This window comes from Phycodurus eques, chromosome 6 (assembly GCF_024500275.1).
Source record: "Phycodurus eques isolate BA_2022a chromosome 6, UOR_Pequ_1.1, whole genome shotgun sequence".
NCBI classification, from domain to species: domain Eukaryota; kingdom Metazoa; phylum Chordata; class Actinopteri; order Syngnathiformes; family Syngnathidae; genus Phycodurus; species Phycodurus eques.
The window spans coordinates 318,820-337,969 of NC_084530.1; the positions used below are offsets into that span (position 1 = coordinate 318,820).

The 19,150-nt window shown below is 43.4% G+C and overlaps 1 protein-coding gene across 2 annotated transcripts; it reads left to right on the forward strand.

Annotated features, from left to right (window-relative positions):
* The first annotated feature begins 202 nt into the window (after positions 1 to 202).
* Positions 203 to 15,684, forward strand: stx3a (syntaxin 3a). Of its 2 annotated transcripts, none has more exons than XM_061680056.1 (10): positions 203 to 529; positions 1,033 to 1,149; positions 1,240 to 1,339; positions 1,524 to 1,598; positions 3,297 to 3,367; positions 5,946 to 6,054; positions 6,276 to 6,349; positions 10,080 to 10,214; positions 11,050 to 11,160; positions 13,706 to 15,684. In XM_061680056.1, the coding sequence occupies exons 2-10, from the start codon at positions 1,129 to 1,131 to the stop codon at positions 13,781 to 13,783; spliced, it is 774 nt and encodes a 257-aa protein (XP_061536040.1). In that variant the 5' UTR covers positions 203 to 529; positions 1,033 to 1,128; the 3' UTR covers positions 13,784 to 15,684. The 2 variants fall into 2 exon arrangements, with proteins under 2 accessions (XP_061536040.1, XP_061536039.1); XM_061680055.1 differs by having other exon boundaries at positions 1,075 to 1,149; positions 13,706 to 15,683.
* Positions 15,685 to 19,150: the final 3,466 nt, after the last annotated feature.

A 19,150-nucleotide genomic window follows, 5' to 3' on the forward strand; every position in this document is an offset into this window, starting at 1 on the left:
TATATATATATATATATATATATACACACACACACACACCAACAGTTCATACTGTACATGCACACACACTGAGCTCAAACCATAAGTTCTAAGTGGTATACAGTAATACTACAGGTTGTATTTGGAAGGAGTGGGGGAGAGACAGGATTGTCATCCTGAACCACTGCCCTAATCTGTTCTTAGAGGCTTAGTGAGACCTCAGGTTAGATTGACTGTGATGTGTCATTTGAGAGGGGGACCCAAACAAATCCTTTACTTCTCTGGCATTTATTCATTTGTTATTTAAATACACCCTCAAATTTGCTGAATTTATTGCTTTTAATCCCTGTTTTAATCATTACATTTTCTTTTTGCATTTTATAGCTGTTCTTTAGGTTCTGGTTACTTGATTCAGATTTGCAGATTACAGATTAACAGGATACAGCAGTTTTTGCAAGACTTGTCTTTGTCTTTTGCCTCTTCATATTTTCATTTTCTTTTCCGTTATCGATTTCTCACAATGAAGGACAGATTGGCTCAGCTCAAAGAGGTAGGCTGTATTTCACTGGTTCTACCATATGGCTTACCTCCTTGTGATTACAACCTTTGTGTTGTTCTCATCATCTTTTAAAATACTATTGATATATCAAAATGTCATTGTAGTCTTAGAGGTGTCTCAAATTAACATGATTATAATGCAAGATAACTTCACCTTCGATCAATCTTTATATTATCTATTAAACACATCACATTTAAACATGAACTAAAATCATAACCTTGAAGCAAACTTCACAAATGTATGATCGGTCAGAAAAGGTTTGCTCAAATTCAATATTAATATGACCTAATTGTGTTGGTATTGCCCTGAAGCTTTCCCCAATCCTTTCTCTTCAGTAGAAGTGCTAACCTCTTGGAATATGAATCAATGTCTGTCAATGTATGGTTTGATAAAGTGTGTTCAAATACATTTTGATGACCCAAATTAAGTTGATACCTTGTGCAAATACTGGAGTTTTTTATCAATTTTTCTTTCTTTCCTTTGTTCTGATGCAGTCTGAATCTCCTCTTTAAAATAATAATGTGTGCTTTGAACAGACAAGTGATGTTGGAGGGGATGATATTGAGGTTCCTGTGGAGAATGAGGCTTTTATGGAAGATTTTTTTGCTCAGGTAGTATGATGTCGACATATTCCTCACTCAATGTCAGTTTGATTAAGATATTATTTTGATATGAACTGTATGTGGTTCTATTTGTTTTAGATTGAGGATATCCGCTCCAGTATTGAAAAGATTGATGAGAGTGTAACAGAAATAAAAAAACTGTACTCCACCATCTTGTCCGCCCCCACGTCTGACCAGAGTAAATTGCCTTCGGTTTCACACGCACGCACGCACGCACGCACACACATCCAGAGGCTCAAATTCACAACCATTTCTAACCAGTTGTGTATCTTACAAATACTTGTAGTACTTTAGTCCTGACAGTAGTTTGCATTGTCTCTGCTGTTTGTAATTTTGTTTTCCCACCCTATTTCTATTTTTAGAAACACAGGATGATCTTGAAGCAGTCACCAACATGATTAAGAAATCTGCCAACAATGCAAGAAACAAACTCAAGAGTCAGTACTTTACCTTGTATCTAAATGTTTGGGTACTAATTAAGAAGTCTTACAAATGACAATTGTCGTGGTTACTTTGCTATTAATAATGAGCAATTTTAAACTTAACATAAATTATTTCTTTAGAGGATGAGAAAATATATATATTGGAAGTTTTTATATATACACACAGTATATACCATAATTTCAGTTGTCATACATAAAATTATATACTTATATATATATATATATATATATATATATATATATATATATATATATATATATATATATATATATATATATATATATATACCCCTCCTTGAACCGTCACCTTATTGTGGTGGAGGGCTTTGTGTGTCCCAATGATCCTAGGAGCTAAGTTGTCTGGGGCTTCACGCCCCTAGTAGGGTCACCCATGGCAAACAGGTCCTAGGTGAGGGACCAGACAAAGCACAGCTCCAAAAACCCCTATGAAGAATTTAAAAAATGGATATAGGTTTCCCTTGCCCGGACGCGGGTCACCAGGGCCACCCTCTGGAGCCAGGCCTGGAGGTGGGCCTCAAAGGCGAGCGCCTGGTGGCCCGGACGGACACAGCCCGAAAGGGTAACGTGGGTCCCGCTTCCCATGGGCTCACCACCTGTAGGAGGGGCTATAGGGGTCGGGTGGAGTGTGAGCTGGGTGGTAACCGAAGGCGGGGACCTTGGCGATCTGATCTCCGGGTACAGAAGCTGGCTCTCGGGACGTGAAATGTCACCTCTCTGGCAGGGAAGGAGCCTGAGCTGGTGTGTGAGGTCAAGATGTTCTGACTAGATATAGTCGGGCTAGCCTCCACACACAGCTTAGGCTCTGGTATCAGTCCTCTTGAGAGGGGTTGGACTCTCTTCCACTCTGGAGTTGCACACGGTGAGAGGCGCCAAGCAGGTGTGGGTATACTTTTTGCCCCCTGGCTCGGCATCTGTACATAGAGGTTCACCCCGGTGGACGAAAGGGTAGCCTCCCTCGGCCCTCATGTGGGGGGACAGGTCATGACTGTTGTTTATGCCTATGCACCAAACAGCACTTTAGAGTACCCACCATTTTTTGAGTCCTTGGAGGGGGTGTATGGGTCATGACCGAAAGAACGAGATCCCGGATACAAGCGGCCGAAATGAGTTTCCTCTGCAGAGATCTCCCTTAGAGATAGGGTGAGAAGCTCGGTCATCCGGGAGGGGCTCAGAGTAGAGCCGCTGTTCCTCCACATTGAGAGGAGCCAGATGAGTTGGCTGGAGCATCTGATTCGGATGCCTCCCGGACACCTCCCTGGTGAGGTGTTCCGGGCACATCCCAACGGAAGGAGACCCCGGGGATGACCCAGGACACGCTGGAGAGACTACGTCTCTCGGCTGGCCTGGGAACGCCTCGGGATCCCCTCGGAAGAGCTGTAGGTAGTGACTGGGGAGAGGGAATTCTGCTAAAGCTACTGCCCCCGCGTCCCGACCTCGGATAAGCGGTAGAAAATGGATGCATGGATGGATGGATGATTTCTTTTATATCACAAAAACGTGGCAATTGAACAGGGTTGTGTAGAATTTTTTATATCCACTGTATGTGCACAACAATGATTCTACCAGAAACATGTTGATGTTCACGTTGATAAGTGAAAAAGCAAGATAATGTCTTTTTGCTTGCTTGCTTGTGTGAGTACTCATGTAAGGTTTGCACAAATATTCAAACAGGCATCGAAAACCAACTTGAGACAAACAAAGATGAGAGGGCCTCTGCTGACCTCAGGATAAGAAAATCACAGGTTAGAAACATCCAATTTCTAAAGAAAAGCAACATGCTCTGATGAAACTGTACATTAAATCATTCTGCGTCATTGTCCGTATGTGTAACATACTACTGCTACTACATTCTTCAAATGTTGTAATGATGCACTAAATGATGTGATTCCACAAGAGTTCAATGTGTTTCCATGATTTAAGTCACATATGATCCAATATGTTTTCTTGATGTATTTCCGTTGTCTTTACTCTTTTAATTAAAGGCACAAGTAAGTTGTGTTTGTTTTAATAGTTTACAGGGACATTTGGGGAGAGAGCAGCATTATTAAATCTTATTTTTTAGAAACATATGGCCTGATTTACTCGAGGTTCGCCCAAACAAAAAACGGTGCAGACTTGATTGCTCACACAAGAACATGCGGAAGCTGTTTCGCTAACCAGGCGCACCCAAGCTTGCGTCTGCCAAATGCGCAAAATTGCCACGCAGATCATTTTATGCTTTCTGGAAGGAGACTATGCAAATAGATTAATGTAGCAAGTTAGTTTAATTAGTGATTTGCTAAACCTGATTGAGAATTGAATTGAGATGTCTGATTTTGCGTCTTTAAATAGCATGTCTGAAAGCCAGGTGCAGAAAATGCATCACCATTGTGGCACAAGCAAAATGAAAGGCAACAGTAATACGCTTGAGGAAACATTTTTGAAATGCCAGAAACAAAAATGATCACGACATTGTCTATTCAGTAATGACATTTTGGAGCTTCTGAATGATCTATGAGCTGAATTGGAGCCAGTCACAAGAACACTTTTGACAATCCTCCCTTTCAACTCAGCATTTTCGTATGTCAGAGTCATTTTTGCGCCCTGTACCAAATGGTGTTGGCCTTTCCCAGACCAGTTTTTTGTGGTGTACTGTCCCAAATTTACGCAGGAGGAGCAAATGCATTTCATTGCAATTTCACACACTCGAGAGGAGTTAAATCAAAACAAAACATGGATTTCTTTTCAATAACTATGTTTTCCTCTTCCACTAACACTTCCAATTCCATGACCTCAAACTTCATTTTGTGCCTGTGATGCTCTCCCAAAATGTCGATGATGAAAAATATCAGAGCTACCTAAAGAGCAAAACCCTCAAGGTGGTCTCCATCGCTTTCACACCTGTTGCCACCAGCATGCGCAATTTGTCAAGAGTGACTTAACAAGCAAGTTAGTACCCACTGATTTGAATCTTAGTAGAAGATTGCAATCTTCGTAGATCATGCGCTACAGCACAGCAGCAGACACAATCTGATAGAGTGAACATGCAATTTAGCATCCTCTATTTGGGATCTTAGTAAATCAGGCCCATAGTGACATTAATTTGACTGTCTCAGCATTCACATAATTGAAGAAAATATATTCATATCAGGGCATATTCTCCCGCATGTTTAAGTCAGAAAAGCGCGGTGTTGCGCCTGTACTCCTGTCCACTAAATTCTGTCATTTACGCACATTGGGCAAAATAACCCTTAAGAATGCGTGTTTCCTCTCATATCTGGCAGAGCGCTCATTCTGCTAAAGACTTCAAGTGCATTTCTTCATCTGTACTCCAGAGGCTGTAGGAAGTCTAGCATCCTAGGAAGGTGATTTGCTCCCGTGCGCCGATCCTCCGATGGCTGGTACAGCCCAAGCGCCGACTCGACACCTGGCCCATATAGGCTCATCGACTGCCCAACCCCCGTAAATGTGTCCCTGTCATTACGCCGATCGACGGACGAATGTCGGCACATTATGTCATATTAATTGGCGAAGACAAATTCAGCACCAATAGACTATTTTTCATTTTCGTTCCAAATAAGCTGCATGATGGCTTGGAGCTTGTCTGAAAGCGACGCTCACAACAACTGTAGTCTGCACAACTGCAGTATTTTTAAAGGTGCGATTGTGTGTTAGATTTGGAATCATTCGCTTTTTTAATTTTGTTTATCTATGTCATCATTAGTTGTGAAATCCATGTGACCCGCCTGCATTTGTGGCGCTAGTATGGTTGCTGGGCAACACTGATCAACATCTGGCTCACTCGCTTTCCTGTTGATGGCACGATTGCTGGCCATCCAAACATGCGTTCACTCATTAGCACAGTGTTCGGATTAAATTATATTTATTGTACAGTATTTATTTAAGAGAGAATACAAAAACACATGGTCCTTCAAAGTAGCCTGTTAGATGGGTGGTGCTCACGTCTCACTGACGATGGATAACTTCCGGATCCGCTGTGGGGTTTAAATTCACGTTGAAAGTGTCAACATATTTGGGATTTCAATGGCAATCACATGTCTCAGGGAAACTCCACTTGCCAGTTATTGAAGCCTCTCTGAGACTTCAGTGAATCAAGCCTCATGGGCGGTTGGGCACATATTCACCCAGTATGCACGGGCGAGGTGTCAAAAGTCATTACGGGTGAATCGGCGCACGTTGACAGCGCGCAAGTCAGGCGTGTAAAAATAAAACTTAAGCACAAACGGGAAAATATGGCCCATCATGATGAAGTCTTAATTTTTCCCACCATTAAAACATTAATGGTTATTATCTAATAATGGAATTATCTAAATTCCCCAGCATGCTATCCTGGCGAAGAAATTTGTAGAGGTAATGACAAAATACAATGAGGCACAAGTTGACTTCAGAGACAAGAGTAAAGGACGGATTGCCCGACAGCTTGAGATCAGTAAGTGTCTTTGTCTGTATAGGTACATTACATTACATGTTAAAGATAAGGTTGATATCACCTCAAGCATCAATATGCAGATCGCATCCTAGTGCTGCTTTCTAATGTTTCTTGCCATAATCAACCCAAAGAAAAAAAAAAAAAGCAAAGACGACAAGAGGGATTGTATAAAATATGTTTGTATTTTTTTTAACCTATTTTTTTTTTGCTCTTGATTATAGCCGGCAAAGCGACAACTGATGAGGAACTGGAAGAGATGCTAGAGGGAGGCAACTCCACTGTCTTCACTGCTGGGGTGACTATATGTTCTACTTACATGTTTAATTTGTTCTGTGACAACCCTGTTAATCAAAACATTCATATTGTAGCGTATATTGGTTTTGGATAAAAACGTAATTAATTTACGAAAAGAATACGCCAGAAGCGACGCCTGCGTTACTTACGATTTAGCTCAATTTTATGTTTAACATTATAATCAAACTATATTTTTCCTCATAAAGGGGCACCACGTCTCTCTTCATATATATATTCGTCACTTTTCGAAAAACCTCCATATCTCATAATCTGAAGGTTGCTACAGGAATGAAATAGGAGTCCTCGATTTCAGAGGCTTAACTTTTTCACTCAAATGCACAAAGAGCACGACAGGAAGTGGGATTTTGTAAAAAAAAATATCTCTAAAGGGGGACCCCTCCTTGGGCTGGAGGGGTTTGTGTGTCCAAATGATCCTAAACCAAGTTGTCTGGGGCTTCCCGTCCCTGGTAGGGTCACCCATGGCAAACAGGTCCTAGGTGAGGGACCAGACAAAGCACGGCACAATCTGTACCTAGGAACAGCACGCTGCACTTACATTGCGTAGGACAGAGTTTGGACAGACTGGTCTGTCTTCCAGATGGCTGGTGGATTTGACGGAAAGGGAAGGAATAAAAAAAGGAAGGCAAAAATGGAGAAAAAGCAAGGGTAGGGTGGCTGAAGCGCCTTAGTGACGGTGGTCGTCATGGTCTCAGAGAAGACTTACGTCAAAAACAAAGAACAAAGGAGCTTCGGCCTTTTGTGCACAGGAGGGAGCGGGGGATGGCCCAGAGACCAAACAGATGGCAGACCACGCCTCTTAGTATAGATTTTCATTTTTGGATTATTTGTGGTTCTACACCAGTGGAAATAACTAAATCATTATTATATCTAAGATAAAGAAATCAGTTCCCTGCTTTCCATTGCCATGCCCGCACCCTGTTTAATCTATGCAATGAGTGTTTCAATTTTATGTGGTGGCTGAGCCTGTTAATATTTGTGATGTGACACTCTCCAACGCCAGCGGGTGTTGCTTGTGTTCCATCAATTGTCCCAGACGACCTTGCATGCATTTCAAAGGAGCAAATGGTTCTTTGAAATTTTTGTTTGAGTAGCGTTGAACAGCGGATTTTCCAAACTTTTGGTCGGTATCTTGGTCCTGCGTACCAAGGGGGGTCTTTGATGACTGCAAGCCAGGATTCTCGGGGAGCTTTTAATTAGTAAAGGGTCTGAGTGACATAAACCAGGCTTCTTGTGACTGTCTGACTCAGTGTGGCAGAAGGCGAGAATGCAGAAATATCAGAGGTTGCGGATAGCTGGGAACATCTAGTTGATGGCGTGTCCGCGACATAACCCCCCTTCGTCGACTTGATCCAGGATCGAGGCGAAGTCTGCTTGGAAGGTGGCACAGGTTGGCAGGTTCACACAACAATGCAGTTACCAAAGTACAACATTGGTGCATAATATTCCCCCCTTCCGGCCATAACTTACTCAAGGTGTGCACACAGCAAAAGCAGCATATGCTGGTGACCACCTTGCTGGTCTATGCTGTTTTTTGTTTGTTTGTTTGTTTGTTTTGTCTCTATGCATGCAGCACTTCAACATTCTGTGTTGACATGAACCTGTAACTTTCCGGTGGAATCCTAAAAACAATTTCTATTTATTTCAAGTTTTACACCTCATTGTACCTCTGTGATTTTATAGGTCAGTTTGCTCACATTGGTTTCTAGCAGTGTTCCCAACTTGGCACCTTTCTTGCTAAATCTGGTGACTTTCCAATTCCTCTTAGGGATTTTATTTCTCAAAACCGACGAGCAACAAATCTGACAACTTTTTGAGATGTTTTGGAATGAGCCATGCATGCTATTGCAATGCAATCAAATGTCGTCAGGTTATGCTGTATATACAGTGTATATACAACCCCAATTCCAATGAAGTTGCGGCGTTGTGTTAAACAAATAAAAACATAATACAATGATTTGCAAATCATGTTCACCCTATATTTAATTGAATACACTACAAAGACAAGATATTTAATGTTCAAACTGATAAACTTTATTGTTTTTAGCAAATAATCATTCACTGAGAATTTTATGGCTGCAACACGTTCCAAAAAAGCTGGGACAGGTCGAAAAAAAGACTGAGAAAGTTGAGGAATGCTCATCAAACACCTGTTTGGAATATCCCACAGGTGAACGGGCTCATTGGGAACAGGTGGGTGCCATGATTGGGTAGAAAAGGAGCTTCCCTGAATTGCTCAGTCATTCACAAGCAAAGATGGGGCGAGGTTCACCTCTTTGTGAACAAGTGCGTGAGAAAATAGTCCAACAGTTTAAGGACAATGTTCCTCAATGTACAATTGCAAGGACTTGAGGGATTTAATCATCTACGGTCCATAATATCATCAAAAGGTTCAGAGAATCTGGAGAAAACACTGCATGTAAGTGGCTTTTTTACACTGCATGTAACCATCTTTTTTTGGACCGTGTTGCAGCCATAAAATTCTTAGTTAATGATTATTTGCTAAAAACAATCAAGTTTATCAGTTTTGCAGGACGGTGGGGAGACGGCATGTGAGTGTAAAATAGTTGACACGACAGAAAAGAACGTGTCATCTGAAATTGCGATTTTTATCAGAAAATGATCAATTGTTCAACCCTAATGCAGATTTTCCATCAGTCAATCTTTGTGAAGGACAGGTGAACTGAGCTGTGGGTTGTGACAGGAAGAACAAGATCATGGACACCATTCTCCATTCTATGAGCCGCTTATCCTCACAAGGGTCGCGGGAGTGCTGGAGCCTATCCCAGCTATCATCGGGCAGGAGGCGGGGTACACCCTGAACTGGTCGCCAGCCAATCGTAGGGCACATATAAACAAACAACCATTCACATTTACGGGCAATTCAGAGTCTTCAATTAACCTACCATACATGTTTTCGGGATGTGGGAGGAAACCGGAGTGCCAGGAGAAAACCCACGCAGGCACGGTGAGAACATGCAAACTCCACACAGGCGGAGTTTGCATGTTGAACCCCGGTCCACCGAACTGTGAGGCACACGCTCTAACCAGTCGTGCGCCGTGCCGCCGATCATGGACACAAGTGGTTGAAATATGTTTCCTCCACCAGGTGTCTGGGCTCCCCTTAAGATTTGTGAAAAGATTTGTGAATCATCTTGAAGGACCTCTGAGTAGAGCTACTACTCTTCCACATCCACAGGGGTCATATGAGGTTGCTCAGACATCTGGATAGGCTGCTTCCTGGATGTCTCCCTGGTGAGGTGTTTGGGTAGCGGGAAGTCTGGATCTCTCGCTTACATGGCTGCCCCACAACCAAACCCTGGATAATATTATCATACTTAAGAGTCTTCAGTCTCTCAACAGTAACATGCAGGAAACACTAAACTTTTTGTTACAACTTTTTGTTAGCTTGTCTCGCATGTGACTGATGCATTCAATGATATAAATTTTTTTTCTGTTTCCCACTCCACTGTAAAAATGCCAAAACTCAAGTGAGTAAAACTGAGTTGATACCCTGAAGTGGAAAAGTAGCAATTGATGGGGGTTGGTGTGCACGGTCAGGAATGTTATTTTCACTTTTGTTAACAGTTAACAAACCATCCTTGCCAGGCCTTTGCACTCGCTTGAGACAGGTAGCGCTTGCATTATAGTGCTCGCAAACAGAATGAGATGTCTTTTTTCACTTTGGATAACAGTGTGATCTTTTTCCACAGATTATGGATTCAAATTTAAACCAGCAGGCCCTGAACGAGATTGAGGCTCGTCACAAAGACATCATTAGGTTGGAGAGTAGCATCAAAGAGCTCCATGACATGTTTGTTGATATCGCTATGCTAGTTGAGAACCAGGTATGTGTCAAACGAATGCAAGCTCAAACAAATTAGCATTTTGAAAAGAAAGCTCTTGTTAAGGAAAAACACTGTTTTGAATTTTGTATGTCTGCATTTCGTGTGTTAAAAAATTAAAATCCACACTCAGAATTTCCTCAGGGATCTATAAAGCCTAAACTAAACACAATATTTTTACGCCATGACAATCATCGACCGAGACGCAACACATGGACAATATTGGTAATCTGGGTATGTTATATTATATGGCTAGATTATTGATGGACTATGGGCTCGTTCCACCTGAACGGACAAATTCTGGTTACATCGCTGTCGTAGGAGCGGAACGGCATCGAAAGCTGAGAACCCCCTGTGTAGTGAAATATTTAACGTGCATCCTAGGTTGGAATCGCGTTTTATTTTGAAAATAAACATAATTTTGACAGGTATGTGTGTGGAAAGGTATTACTTTGGTTAAGGGACTTTCCTAAAAAGAAGAAATCAGTGCCAATATTGAAATTCTGTGGCTGTATCATGGGCAGCTTTGATATTTAATTTTACTATATTCATTGTACATTCAGTAGTCATGTTCATCCTCAGTCTCTGAAATGTACTTTGAACATGAAAGCATGTGTAGTTATGTTGTTAAAATATGATATGCTGTAGATACTGTACGTTTTCAAAGACTATTCTTTAAGAATGCATTTTCTTTATTCTTCTTAAATTCTATAAAATGCGTTGTGACATGGTGGCAAGAGGAAAAAGCAAGTCTCAGGATGACAACAGTTGAGAACCACTGATTAGAGAATGTGTGTTTGTATTCACTCTATTCATTTCTTGGCCTGCCATCTCTCAGGGTGGCATGATTGACAGAATTGAAAGTAACATGGACCAATCAGTGGGCTTTGTAGAAAGAGCAGTCGCTGACACCAAGAAAGCCGCCAAGTTCCAACAGGAAGCACGTAGGGTGAGTGTGGCTTGATTTTACCCAAGTTAATATTCAATATTTCACTTTATAGCTAATTGACATCTGACATTGATGAGAGCAGATCATCATAACTTGTCATAAAGACTATTTGGGATGGTTGGGGGCAAAGGTAGTCTTTTTTTTTTTATACTAATTGCATTGGTAATATTTTTAAAACAAGCAACCAAGGTTATTCTAGAAATAATGGGCAATACTATTTAAAATATTGTACTAAATAATACACTAAATATTGTACTACACAGTGGTACCTTGACTTACAAATGGCCCGACTTCCGAGTTTTTCGAGTTACGAGCCACAGTTCGATTGATTGTTTTCCTTTGTGTTGTCAGAATCAGAATCAGAATCATCTTTATTTGCCAAGTAGGTCCAACAAACACACAAGGAATTTGTCTCCGGTAGTTGGAGCCGCTCTAGTACGACAACAGACAGTCAATTGACAGAGAACACTTGTGACATAAAGACATTGACAAAAAAAAAACAGTCACTGAGCAATAAAGGGTTGCTAGTTGTCTGGTAATGCCGGTACATTATTTATTTATTTTTTGACAATTGTGCAACAAGATGCAGAGTCCTCTTGTACTTAGAGCAGCTCGAAAGACTGATATTGCAATAATCCGGTGCAATGACCATTGTGCAAAGGGCGCCGAGACTTCAAGCGAGTAGTGCGATAATCTGGGACAATGTTGATTGTGCAAATGTTGCAGATACTCCTCAGTCAGTGTGCAAATGGGGCAGATGCTACTCTGGCTTGAGTGGCCAGTATTGGTCTACAACAGATATGCAAATAGTGCAGCGTGGCGAGACTACTGCAGTGAGTGCACGAGTAATGTATAATTGGCCCGACAACAAACGCATTTCAAAAAATTGTTTAAGAAGAAGAAGAATCATCTTTTATTGTCATGAACATGCATGCATGCACACAAAATTTGTTCTCTGCATTTAAGCCATCACAGTGAACACATACACATGTTAGTGGAACACACCGGAGCAGGGGCCAGCTGAAGCGCCCGAGCATTTCGGGGTATCAGTGTCTTGCTCAAGGACACCACAGCCGTGAGTCCGGGGGGTGTTTCATCTTCTTGGGCGGCTGTCATTATACGAATGTACATTTACATGCATTCATTTTGAGAAAGCCTCCTGGTCTAAAAGGGTTGACAAAAGGCATTTATCATGAGTTACCCATGCAATATATGTTTGAAATAAACCAGTGTCCCTTGAGGAATTTCTTCCTGAGCAGTGATTCTGCCGAAATGGGCGCAGTCCAGACATGGGCGTCGGCACCTATCACCCCAACTTTGGGACCCTTTTTCTCTTTGCAGAATTGAAGGCCCGTGGAATTTACCAAAAGGTATTGTCAAGTGAGATCTAAAATAGAAAAGAGCCATGAATCCTATGGGCAGACTCTTCTGTACTTAACGAGGGCTCACGACATTTCACTTTTTTAGGTAAACCAGGTGGCGCTAGCATGAAGTAGAAACCGGTGCCCACCAAACATCTGGGTGGTTTTTGCAGAATTTAGCCATGGTAATAACTTGCTGTAATGAAATCCATCCATCCATCCATTTTCTGAACCGCATCTCCTCACGAGGGTCGCGGGCGTGCCGGAGCCTATCCCAGCTGTCATCGGGCAGGAGGCGAGGTACACCCTGAACTGGTTGCCAGCCAATTGCATGGCACATACAAACAAACAACCATTCGCACTCACTGTTGACCAATACTGACCATTCATGACCACTCATGCCGGAGTAGCATCTGCTACATTTGCTTACTGATTGAGGAGTATCTGCAACATTTGCACAACCAACATTGTCCCAGATGATCGCACTACTCGTCACTTTAAACCGCATCCACTCCTTGAAGTCTCAGCGCCCTTTGCACGATGCTCATTGCACCGGACTATTGCAATATTAGTCATTCGAACTGCTCTAAGTGCGAGAGGACTCTGCATCTTTTTGCACAATTGTCCGTCCATTTTTCGTATCGCTTATCCTCACTTGGGTCGCGGGCGTGCTGGAGCCTATCTCCTGTATTTTTGGGCGAGAGGCGTGGTACACCCTGAACTGGTCGCCAGCTAATCGCAGGTCACATATAAACAAACAACCATTCACACTCACAGTTGCACCTACGGGCAATTTAGAGTCTTCAATCAACCTGTCATGCATGTTTTTGGGACGTGGGAGGAAACCGGAGTGCCCCGAGAAAACCCACGCAGGGATGGGGAGAACCTGCAAACTACACACAGGCGAGGCCGGGATTTGAACCCCGGTCGTCAGAACTGTGAGGCAGATGTTCTAACCAGTCGCCCACCGTGCCGGCCAGTGCTATTGATCTCTATTAAAAACATGTCACAAAAAAAAACTAATTAAAAAAAAAAAAGTGTTCGGGCACAACACCACAGTCGAGGTAAAAGTCAAGGAATCACTGTATTTTTAAATCTTTTTTGACGTAGTAAATAACATTTTTATGAATATCTTACACTGACATCACTTTTTTGTTTGTATCCTTCTCTTTCATGCTCTGAAGAAACAAATGATGATCTTCTGTTGCTGTGTGTTATTGGCTGTCGTCCTAGGTTCATTTGTCTACAGTTTTATAAAATAGACTGGGTATCATTCTTTGACTTGCTCAGTCTAAACCAGAGCTCAGCAACGTAAAATGCTCAAAGAAAAAAAACAAAAAACACTGGAAGCCATAAAACCCTTTGGACATCTAAAGTGAGAATAACTCTGCATATATTGTGTGTTTTGTTTTGTTTTTGTTTTTTTAACCATTGTGTATGAAAGAATATAGTCCTGTGTTGCATTTATGAAATTAATGAACTGCTACAGAGAACAAAAAAAAATATTTCTGCACGTAACCAAAATATTTTGAACTCGGACAAAAAAAGCTTTGTTGCTTACTTTACAATAAAATAGTCAATGTCTATTTGAGTCCTCTTCGTATTCATGAAATTAAAGTCAAGCTTAAATTATCCACCTGCTGTGGAGGAGGCAGTCAGCTGTCAACCTGCATTAAAAGTACTATTTCATATAACAATTTCAAATATATATTTATTTTAACTGGGTTATGGGGCTTTTGTTCCTGCACGTCAGCGTACAGTGTCGGCGCATCAGGGCTGTAAGACATCACCTTCGTCTTCACACATAATTGTAAGCTACGTATTTGTGACGCGTGATCAATGATTGTTAATATAGTTCATGTAGCGCGTAGCATTAAACGCTCTTTTTTTGGTTCTTTGATTGATCCAAGGTCGAATACCTCGATACATCTTTGTACCAGGTGTCGCACATCAGCAGTTGTGACGCGTATTTGGAGTGTCGAGTGACAAAAAAAAGTTTGTGGAGAAAAAAAAAAGCGCCATAATCGACACATTTAGAATTACATTTGAAACATGAAATGAAATACTCATTATTTATTTATATAGCAGAAAGATGAAAGCCATGTTGTAGTGGTGTGCAATACTGTATATTTTGGTATCGATCGGATTCCAAGTAAATTGAGGGCAGTATTGCTAATACCAATACTTTTCAATAATTAAGGTAGACGCATCATCAAATTGCTAAATCTCAATTAATTTTCAAGACCTATAAGTGTTTTTGTGATGTGTTTCCCTTTTTTATGATGAAATAGTGAAAACCCAGAACTGAATAAGGGCAACATTTATTGTTAAAAAGAAAATACTTTCATTCAAAAAATCATAATTTTTAGAAAAAATAGAAGAGTAACAAATCATCCCCCCCCCCCCCCCCCCCCCCCCCCACACACACACATTTTCATGTCTGGATTTTTTTCTTTTTTCTTTGCAAAGTGGTCACTGCATAACAAATTAAAATGAATGAATATTTTCAGGTACTGTTCAGAAACTACTATACAAAATTGTAATCAAATTTCCCCCTTCATTGCACTTCTTTTCTGGATTTCTCACTGAAATAAAAACGTTTTTCAAAATGATCACTCCACAACTTCTTCTTTGCCTTTGGGCTTGTCCCGTTCGGGGTCGCCGCAGCGCGTCATCCTTTTCCATGTCAGCCTGTAATTCTCCTGCATCCTCCTCTCCAACACCAACTGCCCTCCTGTCGTCCCTCACGACATCCATCAACCTTCTCTTTGGTCTTCCTCTCGCTCTCTTGCCTGGCAGCGCCATCCTCATCCTCATCATCCTTCTACCAATATACTCACTATTTGTGTCCAAACCATCCAAGTCTGTTCTCTCTAACTTTGTCTCGACAACAAATACGATAAAACATTTCAAACCAATTATTTTTCGAGTACAATGGCAGAGAGGAAGATGCCGCTCCTCTTCGCATACAAGAGCAAAACTGAAACTACAGTACCGACCTCATCACGCCAGTATCAATCCAATAACGATACTAACTTGGTATTGATACTATCACGATTTGGATCGATCCGTCCACCACATATTATGTGGCTCTGGAGCCGCAGGTTGCAGACCCCTGGTCGAAACAAACATCCATCCATCCATCCATCCATCCATTTTCTACCGCTTATCCGGGTCGGGTCGCGGGGGCAGTAGCTTTAGCAGGGATGCCCAGACTTCCCTCTCCCCAGCCACTTCATCCAGCTCTTCCGGAGGGATCCCGAGGCGTTCCCTCTTGAAGCACCCTCCACAGGACTCCCCGAGGGACACGGTCGAACGCCTTCTCCAAGTCCACAAAACACATGTAGACTGGTTGGGCGAACTCCCATGCACCCTCGAGGACCTTGCCGAGGGTGTAGAGCTGGTCCACTGTTCCACGGCCAGGACGAAAACCACACTGCTCCTCCTGAATCTGAGATTCGACTTCCCGACGGACCCTCCTCTCCAGCACCCCTGAATAGACCTTACCAGGGAGGCTGAGCAGTGTGATCCCCCTGTAGTTGGAACACACCCTCCGGTCCCACTTCTTAAAAAGGGGGACCACCACCCCAGTCTGCCAATCCAGAGGCACTGTCCCCGATGTCCACGCGATGTTGCAGAGGCGTGTCAACCAGGACAGCCCCACAACATCCAGAGCCTTTAGGAACTCCGGGCGAATCTCATCCACCCTCGGGGCCCTGACACCGAGGAGCTTTTTAACTACCTCGGTGACCTCAAACCCAGAGATAGGAGAGCCCGCCTCAGAGAACCCACACTCTGCTTCCTCATGGGAAGGCGTGCCGGTGGAATTGAGGAGGTCTTCGAAGTATTCTCCCCACCGACTCGCAACGTCCCGAGTCGAGGTCAGCAGCGCACCATCGCCACTATACACACTGTTGGTGGTGCACTGCTTTCCTCTCCTGAGACGTCGGATGGTGGACCAGAATTTCCTCGAAGCCGTCCGGAAGTCTTTCTCCATGGCCTCACCGAACTCCTCCCATACCCGAGGTTTTGCTTCAGCGACTACCAGAGCTGCATTCCGCTTGGCCAGCCGGTACCCATCAGCTGCCTCAGGAGTCCCACAGGCCAAAAAGGCCCAATAGGACTCCTTCTTCAGCTTGAAGTCCACCAACGGGTTCGGGGATTGCCGCCACGACAGGCACCGACCACCTTACGGCCACAGCTCCGGTCGGCCGCCTCAGCAATGGAGGCGTGGAACATGGTCCACTCGGACTCGATGTCCCCAGCCTCCCCCGGAACATGAGCAAAGTTCTGTCGGAGATGGGAGTTGAAACTCCTTCTGACAGGGGATTCTGCCAGACGTTCACAGCAGACCCTCACAATACGTTTGGGCCTGCCACGTCGGACCGGCATCTTCCCCCACCATCGGAGCCAACTCACCACCAGGTGGTGATCAGTTGACAGCTCCGCCCCTCTCTTCACCCGAGTGTCCAAGACATGTGGCCGCAAGTCCGATGACACGACCACAAAGTCGATCATCGAACTGCGACCTAGGGTGTCCTGGTGCCAAGTGCACGTCTGGACACCCTTATGCTTGAACATGGTGTTCGTTATGGACAATCCATGACGAGCACAGAAGTCCAATAACAGAACACCGCTCGGGTTCTGATCGGGGGGGCCGTTCCTCCCAATCACACCCTTCCAGGTCTCACTGTCATTGCCCACGTGAGCATTGAAGTCCCCCAACAGAACAATTGAGTCCCCAGCGGGAGCGCTCTCCAGCACCCCCTCCAAGGACTCCAAAAAGGGTGGGTACTCTGAACTGCTGTTTGGTGCATAGGCACAAACAACAGTCAGGACCCGTCCTCCCACCCGAAGGCGGAGGGAGGCTACCCTCTCGTCCACCGGGGTGAACCCCAACGTACTGGTGCCGAGCCGGGGGGCAATAAATATAAAACCACACCTGCTCGGCAATTACAGGACACTTCTGTCAGTCACTTTGCATGCGAAACGGTGTCAATTCACACACCCCTGGGACTTTATCGCTGGGTGTGGAGCCACTCACTTATTGCGACAAATAACTCATGAATATGCAAATTGCTTGGGTATCCCCTCACTCACACTCTCGTCCTACAGAGGTTTATAATTTACATAGACGTTGCCGCCACAGGGGGCCGGCGAGCCGCTTGAGGTTATCCAGAGTCGCCAAAGGGGATTGGGCAGGCCCTGCCCCCCCCCCCCACGTGGAGGTCGGCGCTTGTTTGCATGTATGAGCTCTAGAATTGCCACAGTTATCCAAGTAATGGCGAAGTGATCAAAGGAGACATAACTGATTTAGTAATGTGCAGAAATCTTGTCTTTTAACCAACTGCAACAGCCTACTTTGTTATTGTGCAACAGCTGTGACGTCATTAACAGAGCACCGTGTTGTTTCCGAAATCTGTTATGAATGAGCTCACTATATAGTGCAACCCTAGATGGGGAGTTGGGAGTCGTGAGTGAGTGAACGATTTCAGACTCAGCATATGTCTTGATTTCCAGGTTTTTTCCCCCTAACATAACGTCATCCAGGCTTAAACGCCATGCTCTAGGAACTACTGACAGGTAGGGGTAGAAATAGCACACAGCACACCTCCAGACAGACAGCACAGTTTCAAATGAAATACACACCTTTTCCTAACTGACGTCATCGCACAACGGCAAGTATTGCTGCCATGAGTCTTTAGCATGTAACTATTGATGGGTCCATTCATGGTTGTATTATTTCAATCAAAAAGTGTACAAAAGTGAGAATCACTTAAGAGGGCATAAACTTATGTTGATGTGGAAACTTTTTGCTGGAGTCAACTCACCTGCTCACTGTGTGCAAGTGTGCAGATACAGTAGTTACCTTTATGGGGAAGGGGCATACACCCAATCATAAATATATAATTTCATCTCAACACGATTTATATATTGTAAAAGTAATTCATTCATCTTCTGTACCGCTTATCCTCACGAGGGTCGTGGGCGTGCTGGAGCCTATCCCAGCTATCTTCGGGTGATAGGCGGGTGTTAGATATATCTTAGTAGTTATCATTTATTTGCTTAGCTTGCATTAGTATTTTGCATTAGTAGCCTGCATTAGTATTATGGATAATATTTAGATAGAAAGATGTCTCGCCTTCAAGAAGATGACTCAGCAACATTTGATGGAAGGGCGCCTTGACCAAGGACGTGATCGGATGTGGTCGGGGACGGGACAGGTGTCGTCTGGTCCTATGTTTTGTGTTGTGTCTTAATGCTTAGAATATTATGTCTTGTAGAACTCTCCTATTTTCAAATAAATGTAGGAGCGACGGGGGAGATTGTTTAGAGCGTGTTGAGAGGCTGTAACCTGAACAATCTCCCATGCGCCCTCCTCATGAGTAAAATGACCAACGTCTTCATTCCTTTTGTGTTTATTCATAATAATGTTTGGTGAGATAAATCCAACAGCGGGGTACACCGTGAACTGGTCGCCAGCCATTCTATAAAAGACACCATGAATTAAATCATGTTTAGAAGATGTTAGAGGTAAAAGAACAAAGGAAGGCCGCGGCCCGGGTTTAGCCTGGCGACCGTGCGAACCTCTCATGCCCAGTTCTTTTATTCTGGTCGAGGTGATTCTA